This window comes from Penicillium roqueforti (assembly GCF_015533775.1).
Source record: "Penicillium roqueforti strain LCP96 04111 chromosome Unknown scaffold_05, whole genome shotgun sequence".
NCBI lineage: Eukaryota > Fungi > Ascomycota > Eurotiomycetes > Eurotiales > Aspergillaceae > Penicillium > Penicillium roqueforti.
In genome coordinates this window covers 176,448-187,360 of record NW_024067569.1, presented here as the reverse complement: position 1 = coordinate 187,360, position 10,913 = coordinate 176,448, and the positions used below count along the sequence as shown (strand labels likewise).

Sequence of the window (10,913 nt, the reverse complement as noted above, 5' to 3'; positions counted from 1 at the left end):
CTACCCCCCCCCCCCCCCCCCCCCACCCCCCCCCCCCCCCCCCCCCCCCCCCCCCCCCCCCCCCCCCCCCCCCCCCCCCCCCCCCCCCCCCCCCCCTTTATGAGCCCCCATTAACTCCTTCGCGACATGGAGAAAAGCTTTCCTCAACAATCACCCAGGTCATCGTCGAGTCCTCGACATCATCGAGCCGGCCAGCGATCAAGCACTTGAACAGCGGTTCCATCTTTGCTATTATGCTAGATTTATGCGAATGCTGGATACTGATGAAATTCTTCAATGTTATGTGGAAGACAAGGTCCAGTGGATTGGCTCCACCAGCTCACTCACCTCATTTCTTGCTTACTCAAATCATCGAAAAGATAGTTACGATTATCATCCAAGCCTTTCCCGTCTATCTGCCCGAATGCCTGCCGAGCCCTCTTCATAAGAACTTCTTCGCAGAGTTGGTTTGGGAAATATTAAATCAATTAAGGGTGCTTCAAAGGCGTGACGAGCTCGCAGAATACGTCGAAGAAGCGAAAGTTCCCTCTGTTTCCTCGGCGATTGGTCCTCCCGGTTGAATTGCATCAAATACATGCCGAATAATTTCAACTCAAAGTCTATAAGTACACCAATTCGGACTGCGATACTGTTGACAATCTCCGCAAGCGTGGTATCCACATTAATGCTGTCGGTCTTAAGTCCCACTTTGTTGTCGGCCAGACGTTATCGCTTGCCGATCAGCTCGCTACTAAGAAGGCTTACATCAAGGCTGATTTGGATGTTATTATCACAGGACTTGATATTCGCTTCGCGGAGGAGCCATACTATACTGCTAACATGCAGGAACAGCAGGCCGCAGACTACTACCTCGATGTTCAACGCTGTCTTCAGGCTGGACATAGCTGCCTGGTATGATACCCTCAAGGCTGAACAGGCGTATTGCCCCGTTGTTGAGGTGTGCAAGGTAATAAGTGCACTTTTTGTTGGCCTATTGGTACTGGGTCATATTTGAGAGGAGACCTTGAACTTTGTAAAGAGAACCTAATTTGACTTTTACAAATACTTTTAAAAATTTCGCGTCACCGGGCGGATAATTTGGATATCTCATAACTCTTAAGCACCATTTATCCTAGTCTAGAGTTGATCTTGTGCCTGTGCTTTTGCAATCGCTCCTGGAGCAGCAGGCATGAGTGCACCTAGAGGTGGCTGGTTCTTCCCTTTGAACTCATCGCACATTTGTTCGAACGTAACCCACTCCACTCCCTCATGACTATTGATATATTCAATGAGCCTGCATATATTGCATTAGTCTCACGTTGGCCAACGGTCCTTGGGTGTATGAATATGAACGTACCTTTCGTGCATGAGCAAAACATGAGGCCGACCTGAGACATCGGGATGAATCGTCATGGGGAAGACAAACTCGTCGTATTCTCGATAGAAATAGTCGAAGTGATCCTGTATTAAAAGAACCACGTCAGACCAAATTCTCCTGGTTCTGGATGTAGGCAGAGACCAACCCTCCAAATATCCTCAACATCACGCGGATTAACCCATCCATGGCTATTCGCCGAATTCTTGATAAACATCATCGGCGGCAAATCATCAATATACCAACTGCCAGGTATCTCCACAAGTCCAGTAGTATTGCCCCTGACGAGTGGTTTCATCCACGTCTCCGCCTTCTGCTTGTAGTCAATTTTCGTCCATGTATCCCCAGTCCGCAGCCAGTACATCTGACAATCCTCATGGGACATGGAATGATCATATTCAATTCCATAAGCGAGCAAGAGCTCAACCATCTCTGCACTAGCCTCCCACCACGGCGCGACAATTCCGCGTGGTGGCTTTCCGCAGAACTCAGTCAACATCTTATATGTCTTGTCGAGGATGTCGCGCTGTTGCTCCGTAGACAAGTCACAGGGGTTTTCATGCGAGTAGCCGTGCAACCCGATCTCGTGGCCTGCGTCCCGGACCATAGCACATTCTTCTGGAAAGGTGTCTAGGGTGTGACCTGGGATGAACCATGTTGCTTTGATATTGTATTTTTCGAAAAGCTTCAGCACGCGCGGTGTGCCGATGTGTCCTGCCCAGAGACCTGATTTTTATGAGTTTTGTCGATGTGAGAGTGACGATCTCAATGACACATTAGCTTACCTCGACTGATATCGCTCACGCTATCCTCGCCTCCGTATGAGCCTAGCCAGCCAGCTACTGCGTCGATGTCAACACCGTAGCCGACAAGAACTCGCTTTTTGCCCATGGTGATTGGGTTTGATTTATTGCTGATGACAGGGAGGTCGAGGCGAAGATTAAGAAAAAATAATGGGAAATTGATTGGAATCAGGTGTAGGCGAGGTTTTGTTGATGGAAATATATATGGTTCTCTACCCCCAACCATGCACCACGACAGACAAAGGTGGGGTGATCCCTAAAGGCGTTCAATCGGATTTTGTCGTATTGAAAATATCTTCATGTTATGGATAGCTATTTATCTTGATCCCACTCATGATTGACTCCGACTACCCCACTTGAGGTCGTCTGCTCTAGCTTGTGATCTATCACCACCATGACTTGTTCTGGTATAGTTACAATAGGCCGACATGGATCCATGGATATGTGCCTGCAAGTTTTTAACCAGTCCTCAATAGGGATTTTGCTACCTGGCGTTAACTCTAAATTGATCGCACACCTTTGTCGTCATTTCCCTCTTCATTTCCTGTCATCTTCCCCCCATCACGCTCACGATGCCCGAAAGAGAACCTCGTCTAGTTCTTCCCAAGATGCTTGGTGAAACGATCACCACATACTGCCCTGATCCTGATGACCTTTTATTATCTTCTCTTTACAAAACACACGAATGGATTATCATGGAGAGGCTGAGTGAGGGACCATGCCCAATTACCCCAGAGGATTTTAACCAAGGCATGGGTTCTGTATCTACTACTGGAACATATCTTTGTCGATGTATAGATGACCCCGGATTTGATCTCGCCTTCATCTGTATCTATAAAGAAATCCCTCTGGATGGCACTGAGTTTAATAATTTAGAGAATCGGAAGAAGCAGGCTACCATTGAATCTTTCGTGGAACTAGATGCCTTGAAGAAGTTTACAGAGACCGAGTGTACTGCTATCCCTAAACTCCTTGGATATCAAATCAATAGCCAAGGCGTGAACGACGTTATCCCCCGCGGATATATTATTCACCTTATATTCGAAAAGGTCCGAGGAGAACCTCTTGAATTTGAGGAGTTCTGGAGCTTTCCCTTATATAAACGCAAATCTATCCATGATAAATTCAAAGTTGCCTATATATTTGTTATATAGTCTAATTATAATCACATCTTTCGAGCTGACTAGAATTAGGGAAATTCTGAGGTATAGGTTCATGCTTTTATCACCGGAATCATTAAATATCATACTTGATAAAGACACAGGTGATATATATGGTCTCCTATACCCTGAATACTCTTGGATCTTGAACTAACATTACATAGCAAAATCACCGGTTTCGATATGGCTATAGAGATCGACCCAGAGTACGAATGGACAGACATCAACTTCGTGATATATGACCTGGTCCTGCTCTCCTCGAACTATGAGAAGTACGTTCCCATGGCGAATGATATCACCACTGATAAGTACGAGGGCTGGAGGTGGTGAGAAGGAGGGTTGATGCTAAATGTCATGATCTTTTTGACTTGTTTGCTTGCTTGCTTCCTGTTTGCTGTTGCTTCTTTCCTTGGTTCATAGATGTTTGCTAGCTAAGCGAGATGATTGATATCTGCCATGTTTGTAGCAGTAGTCAGCTATATAAGCAGGCAATGGCCAAAGGCCACAATATAAATTCCACGTAGATGAACGACTCATGACTGTAACTGCGGTCTCGCGGTCTCACACGAATCTTCAAAATAAATGGTTCAGAATTCTAAGCTGTGTCGATTGTGAGGCGCCAGATCGACCTTTAAAAAGAAAAAGTAAATTCAATTAAATAACTAAGATGGAGAAAGAAAGAAGAAGCAAGTTGTAAAGTGGAAGCAACCAGTTGATATAGCTGACCACTTTGCAAACGTTGCAAACCTTGAACCTTCTCGCTTAGTGACCTAGCAAACAATCTGTCTAATGAAGTAAACAATGCAAACATGAAGCATTTGATATCGATCTATTGTACTCTGTAGAACGTGACATCAATCCCTCAAAGTTTCCTTTCCTCAAATCCGACCCACTCTCATGACACCCCATTTAGATGAGGCTTTGATAAATTCCAATATTTCTTCGATTGCGAGTCGGTAGGAGCAAGCTATGGTATTAAAAAAGATAGGCAAAGATCAGAGCTCTTATCGTGCGAATGAATTGGGACAACCCCCACCTTTGAAGCTTGCGTACTGCGTGGATTTCCCGAAGTGGTTTAGTATCACTCTAGTATTCTGAATACGCATCACATGACTTACGACCCTATTCAGAGATCACCTGATCCCCTAATCTATCTGTCACCATGAAGATCGAAAAATTAAATCGTGGGTTCGAATCAAATACTCTCTGCTAGCTAGCATTTAAACGCCGTTTTCATAATTAATTTTTTTTTCCTATTGGTAGTAGTTAATTTGAATAAATTCATGGGGAAGATCATGTGATCTCTGAATAGCTTCATGTTATTGACATAACAGGTAATCTCTAAATACCAGGTACGGTCCTAAGTCATGTGTTGGCTATTTAGAATACTACTAGTCAGGTATAGCATGTCGAATACCCTAATTAATTGGTTATGAACTTTGGGAGGGAAAGCATAGAATGTTTGATATTGACAGGAAAGAAGGTATGACTCCAGACATGATGGAGTAACTAATGTATTAATGTATTTATTTGAGCCCAAGTGATTGAATAATATCTTAGTATAACCATCCATCCAAATTCCAATCTATGATGGTATACGAAAAAATCCCAAAGCATCTTCTCGGCCTATCCATCATAGCGCATCGTGTCCATGTGTCTCAAACGGCAATCCCAGACACAAAACTCCGACAACAATCCACAATGCCGCGCTCGCATAGATTGGTGCAGTGGTAAAACCGGTCTGCGACGAGATAATACTGGCGACGAGTCCTCCAAATCGAAGGAGCGCAGCCGCTGTTCCGCAAGCCGTGCCACGATGAGGAGCTGGGAATGATTCTGGAGTGAACGCGTACATAATAGCGTATTCTGTGACACTGATTAGCTATGAAATTAGACATCGGCCATGATAGCAGTCTCACCGAAATTGCCTAGAAGGCTGGTAACACAAGAAAATGCCAAGTCGGCTGATGGAGTGTTGACTCCGACATATGCGAAGAGGAACACGCCTGTGACAGCGGCTGAAATTGACATCATCCATCTTCTTCCCATGCGGGTATTAACCGATACTGCGGCAGATAATGGTCCGACTATTCCGACAGCTGATGTGATGCAGTAGTTGCGATATGTTAGGGAGAGAGACGATTTTTCTGTGAATTTGGTCGCAAGGTAGGAAGGTAAGAAGGCGAAGAACAGCGGGTATGCGATTCCTGAATAGTGTGAGTAGAGATATAATAAGGAATTGCGTCTCACTTACCGACTGTCAACCAGATGGCCCAAATGATCAATGTCTGTCTACCGAGCTTTGGAGTTGCGAACAGTGCACGGTAGTGCTCCCCTCGGAACGCTTGCATGTTCTCCTTCACAATTTCTTTTGTTGACATTCGCTTAGACTCTCCTTCGCTGGGAGTATTTCCAAACCTGGCATCGATTTCTTGAAGCATCTCAAGCGTCAGGGGCTCTGGCTTTCCATTTTGTTTCGCAACATAATTAATGGCGTTGACCGCATCCTGATCTCTTCCCTGGGAGAGCAGATATCTGGGGGTTTCAGGGAGTTTGAAAACAAAAATGCGTATGATGGTAAATGCGAGGGCTAGACCTCCTAGAGTGATGAGTGTGTATCTCCTAATGATTCGAAATTAGCGTGGAAATGCACTGTGTATCATGGGGCTCTTACCATCCCATGTTCTGGCTTCGAGAACATGTTTCTGGGGTGGCATCAGTTGGACAACTAAAGTGGGCTAGGAATACCCAAGAAATCAAGGAGACAATAAGTTGACTCAGATTCCACCAAGCCGAAAGAGCTGTGAGAAGATACTGATGACTGGAGGTCTTTGAGTTAGCAGCGGCTCACAGTAATATCGTCAACTTGAAAACTCTCACCTTCCTGGGACGAATTCTAGAAATATCATCGAATCAACAGGCACATTTCCACCGGCTGCAGTTCCAATGACTGCCCAAAGTGCACTGAATGCAATGAAGTTCATTGAACCAGCAGCGGCACACAGAAATATGCCAGCAATGAGTAGCGTACAATTGAAGGCTGGCTTGCGTCCAATGAGATCGCTCGATAGACCCCAAAACGAAGCACCCAAAATGAGGCCAACATAATACGCAACGGAACTGTAGCTGACTTGGACGATACCAGTGAACTCTTGCTTGATAGGTGGCTGGACACTTCCAATGCCCTGTGATGCAAACTATTCGAAGTATATGTTAGCAAGAGTGATTTCAGGAGGAAAGCAGTGATCTTGCATACATTATCGACTATCCATCCGAAACCGGTGACCACGAAGAGTTTCCATTGGAACCTAGTAGTGCCAGGATATCAGTACCGCAATCAACTGCTCAAGATTGAGAGGAGTGAATACCAGCCCATTCCAATTTCCTCCAGGCATTTTCCTACTAACTCAGACTTCAAGCGGTATGCCTTAGTGGTAGAGGATCCGTAGAAATCCTCAACCTCATAATCATCAATAGTCGTTAGCTTAGAAACCTCATAGTCCGGAGTGCTGCTCTCTGTTGGCCGGATCTGCTTCTTGTCGACTTGGATTTCGTCCATCTTGCAATTGGAAATTGAGTGAGGAATTTCTTGCTCTCAATGTAGACATATTCGGGTCAAGTGTCGTTCTCTTTTAGGGCTACGATGTTGCTGCCAATCGATCATCTTGTCTGATAGTCCATACACTTCAGGTTGATACGGATGGATCCGGCTACCAAGAGTGGAGAGAAAATAAGGTGCCATCCCACTCTTGGGCCCGGGACGCGTTGGATCTACGATATCACAACAGCTTAGACCAGGCCGACAATTACTTGGCGGCTTCACTGCACTTCACTCTATTAGGTTTATCGATCGATTGAGCCAAGCAATACATGGTTATTCAGTGCTTTTTCGTGTTGTGTGCTGTAGAATGTGTTAATATTGCAATTTCTTACTTCTATTTTGGGGTTTTTGGGTTTTCTTCGGTACGAGAGAATCAAATATGTAGAAATATTCATAATTGCAATATGGATAACACTAGGCACCGACCGCAGCAACAACCGGAATAACATCTGCCTTCTGTAAATCCAAATCCTTCTTGAATTCCTCAGCGCGGCCATAGCTCTCCTTGTAAGACGCTGTAACCATATCCTGCACAGTAATTGGACCGTACTTGGCAGGTTCCCCCTCTTCGCGACAGTTAGGCAAACACTCGCAGATATAGTCCGGGTTTCCACTGAAAAAGAACGGAATCGAGTATCTCTCTCGACCGGATTTGTTGATCACACGATGGGTGTTGGATTTATATTTGTCATTCGCCATGCGCATGAAGAGGTTACCCAAATTCACGACATACGCTCCAGGAACGGGTTTGACCTATCAATAAATCTCCGTCAGAGCCAAGGTCAAGACACTACGTCAGTCATAACTCACATCCAGCCATTGACCTGATGGCGCATCTAGCACCTGCAACCCATCGACCTCATCCTGTAGAAGGAGAGTGATACATCCAAAGTCGGTATGCGCTCCGATGCCGCGATTCAATTTCTCGTCGGTGTCCTCCGGCTGCGCGGGATAGTGCAGGTATCGCATTGTTGCAACGGCTCCGTCTGTGAGAGGGTCGAAGAATGTTGATTCAACTCCCAGCGTTTGAGCCAGGACCCCCAAAACATCCTTTGCCAGATCGAACACCGCGTGGTAGTATTCCATGGTTGTTTCTTGGAACTCCTCCTTATTGGGAACAGTAGGGGGCCACTGGTTGGGGCCACTGTTCAGTTTCTTCTCCAGATAGTAGGGGTGGTCTTCGGGGATTTCCTCGCCGATGTACAGGCCTTCTTTCAGCTCTGGCCCGGTGCCTACTTCTAGCATTTGCGACCGGAGGAGTTCATAGCCTCTGTTGAAAGTGGTGAGATCTACTTGGTTAGCAGAATTCGCGATGAGCGGGTAAGGATCTTACTCTTGTCAATTTTCAATTTCTCCTCCAGGGGAAGATCAAAGAAGCGCCTGGAGCAATTCATGACACGGTTCTGCAAGTCCAGTGGGATGCGGTGGCCAGTGATCTGAAAGAAGCCATTGTAATGGCAACATTTGCGCACTTCTGCGATCAACTTTGATTTTGCGTCGCTATCCTCTCCATAGAATGGAGAGAAATCCAAGATGGGTGGAGCTGCAGGTAGAGACATAGTAGTGGTGAGTTAACCGATGAGGTGTGCTTATGTTTGCTTTTTTAGATCGTGCTGCTTTCAATATATTTCTGTGGAATTGAATAATAGCTACTTCAAGACCGTTCAACCTCGCACAGAAGTCCGACATCTCGACTCGAGCTACTCCAGCTGTAGCTGGAGCTCTGGGATGAGCCATGAAAGATGGGGGTGGTGACAAGAATGTCCAAGAATGGGGGTCAACGGTTTTAGCTCGCAGCGATAAGGGCGTGCGGGGAAGACATGGGAAGAACAAAAGTCAAAAGTCCAAACCATATCCTATTTGGAGAATCTGGAGATATGGCTATTGGTCACGTCTGGTTGGATATGGCTTTTTGTACTAGTAGTACATATGTGAACGTGAAAGTTAGGAGGTTAGAAGAGAGAAAATATTGCTTAGTATAAGAACCCTGTCCACTGACCCGTGGGCTAGATATTTGAGAATTAGCCCTTTTGAAAATATAGTTACTATGATGTCTGAGTTAAAATCAACCGCAACAGCCAAGGTGGCTGACCCCGAAGTCAACGTAGGGGAAACCACCACTTATACAGATCGCGATGCCGAAAGGTCCTATGTCAGGAAAATTGATTTCATTGTGCTCCCAACGCTGTGCTTGGTAGGTTATCTAGCATGAGAAACATACCTAGTAGAATTATCGCTAACTTCGAGGCTTTTGTCATCGCACAGATGTACTTTTTTGACTGCATGGATCGGGTAAGTGCCGAGAAGACGGCATATGCGTTCCCGAAACATGCTAACCATCATTGGCAGAGCAATTTGGCAAATGCCAAGACAGATGGTCTTGAGAAAGACTTGCACCTGAAGGGAAATGACTACTCTCTATTGATTCTTCTCTTCTATATCCCATTCGGGTTGTTCGATCTGCCGTGGAACCTTTTGATCAAAAGGTTTTCTGGAAGAATCATGCTGTCTATTAGTGAGACTCTCCAACCCTTTGAGATTTGCTTGGACTTGCTGACATATAAATGAAAGTGTCTATTGTGTGGGGAGTTCTAGCACTATGTCAATGCGCCGCTAAGGACTTTGGCTCGCTACTTGCGATTCGCATAATCTTAGGTGTTTTTGAAGCCGGTTTCTTCGCCGGAGCTACCTTTTACCTCACCTTGTTCTACAAGCGTGGGGAAATGGGATTCCGCCTGGCTATCATGCAGTCATTTGCAGTTCTAGCGTCCGCTTTCAGTGGATTAATCTCCTTTGGGGTATTCCAAATAAACCACCCGGCAGTCAAAGGGTGGCAGTGGTTGTTTATTATCGAAGGATCGATGACATTAATTACCGGAGCTGTGGCGTTTTTTGTGCTCCCAGATGGGGCACAGAAAGCATGGTTTTTGACTGATAGAGAGAGGGCGGCAGCGACAGCACGTCTGCTTCGTGATACCTCGTCTGAGGTGAATACTCCATTCAATCTCAAGGCTTGCTTTGAGTCATGGAACGACTGGAAATTCCCAGTGTGGTGTTTGATTACGTTCACATACCCTGTTGCGTATGCCACTGCAATGAATTTCTTCCCTTTAGTGAGTATCAAGGAGCGTATTGTCGAACGTTGGCTAACGATAGCAGATCGTTCAACGATTGGGATATTCCGTCGTCAAGACTAATTTATGGACGGTGGCGCCAAATCTTGTCGGAGCAGTATTCCTGCTATGTGTGGCCAAGTCCTCCGACTATTTCCGCGAAAGAACGCTCCATATTGTCTTTTCTTTGACAATTTCATTCGTCGGAATGATTATATTAATCGCGATTGACGTTCAGAACAACAAGGGAGTAGCATACTTTGCCTGTTTCCTAATGGCAGCAGGATCATATATTCCGTCCTGTCTCGTTCATGCCTGGCACAACAATAACAACGTCCATGAAAACTCACGAGCTGCCAATACGGGCTTTTTTGTAGGACTGGGGAATTTCGCCGGAGTACTGAGCGCGGGCACATTCCGAACTCAATACGCACCAAAGTGAGATACTCTGCTATTATATGAAGGGGCATCGCTAACTGACTAGGTATCTGCCAACTCTCATCGCAACTTGTTGTTGCAACGCAGTCTGCATAGTCCTAGTTCTTGGATTAGGAGGCTGGATGCGCATGGAGAATCATCGCCGAGATAGCAAACAGGGACTAAGACTGAGAGAGGACCAGACTGATACTAGTCAGTTTAAGGAGGGCGAAAAGAGTCCTGAGTGGAGATACTTCCCTTGATATCTTCGGGTTGTCCATGATATCGCCAAGTAGCCCTAGCTGAGAAATCCAAATTTTACCGTCATCTTTTACTTGGTGTAGTTCACTTCCCTGGCTATGCATAGAAAGTATCCCTATATGGTTTATTCTTTTGACTCTAAGCTTTTACAAATATATTGCTTTCTACTACTGCGTGTCATTTTTAATTCCCTTTTAGTTATAA

General features: G+C 45.5%; 5 protein-coding genes across 5 annotated transcripts in view; 2 read left to right on the top strand and 3 right to left on the bottom strand.

Moving 5' to 3' along the window:
- The window catches only part of LCP9604111_3275 (uncharacterized protein), a gene marked incomplete at both ends in the record, with an annotated part of 1,291 nt that extends 394 nt beyond the window's left edge, over positions 1–897 (top strand). Inside the window, one exon of the mRNA XM_039070845.1 lies at positions 599–897. Within this exon, the coding sequence (XP_038930542.1) occupies positions 599–897 (299 nt within the window). The remainder of the gene's footprint in view (positions 1–598) is intronic.
- A 219-nt stretch (positions 898–1,116) lies between these two features.
- On the bottom strand, positions 1,117–2,245 carry LCP9604111_3274 (polysaccharide deacetylase family protein; the record flags this gene model as incomplete). The annotated part of the gene is made up of 4 exons (XM_039070844.1): positions 1,117–1,273; positions 1,337–1,440; positions 1,503–2,080; positions 2,140–2,245. The coding sequence occupies 4 exons, from the start codon at positions 2,243–2,245 to the stop codon at positions 1,117–1,119; spliced, it is 945 nt and encodes a 314-aa protein (XP_038930541.1).
- Positions 2,246–4,950: 2,705 nt separating this feature from the next.
- Positions 4,951–6,876, bottom strand: LCP9604111_3273 (MFS transporter; the record flags this gene model as incomplete). Its single annotated transcript, XM_039070843.1, has 7 exons — positions 4,951–5,183; positions 5,237–5,524; positions 5,572–5,939; positions 5,992–6,138; positions 6,198–6,514; positions 6,574–6,625; positions 6,725–6,876. 7 exons carry the CDS (start codon positions 6,874–6,876, stop codon positions 4,951–4,953), a joined length of 1,557 nt encoding a protein of 518 aa, XP_038930540.1.
- Positions 6,877–7,332: 456 nt separating this feature from the next.
- encD (Fe(2+)/2-oxoglutarate-dependent oxygenase encD) lies at positions 7,333–8,477 on the bottom strand (the record flags this gene model as incomplete). Its single annotated transcript, XM_039070842.1, has 3 exons — positions 7,333–7,671; positions 7,729–8,207; positions 8,252–8,477. 3 exons carry the CDS (start codon positions 8,475–8,477, stop codon positions 7,333–7,335), a joined length of 1,044 nt encoding a protein of 347 aa, XP_038930539.1.
- A 706-nt stretch (positions 8,478–9,183) lies between these two features.
- On the top strand, positions 9,184–10,473 carry LCP9604111_3271 (uncharacterized protein; the record flags this gene model as incomplete). The annotated part of the gene is made up of 4 exons (XM_039070841.1): positions 9,184–9,210; positions 9,268–9,433; positions 9,490–10,031; positions 10,078–10,473. 4 exons carry the CDS (start codon positions 9,184–9,186, stop codon positions 10,471–10,473), a joined length of 1,131 nt encoding a protein of 376 aa, XP_038930538.1.
- Between the last annotated feature and the right edge of the window lie 440 nt (positions 10,474–10,913).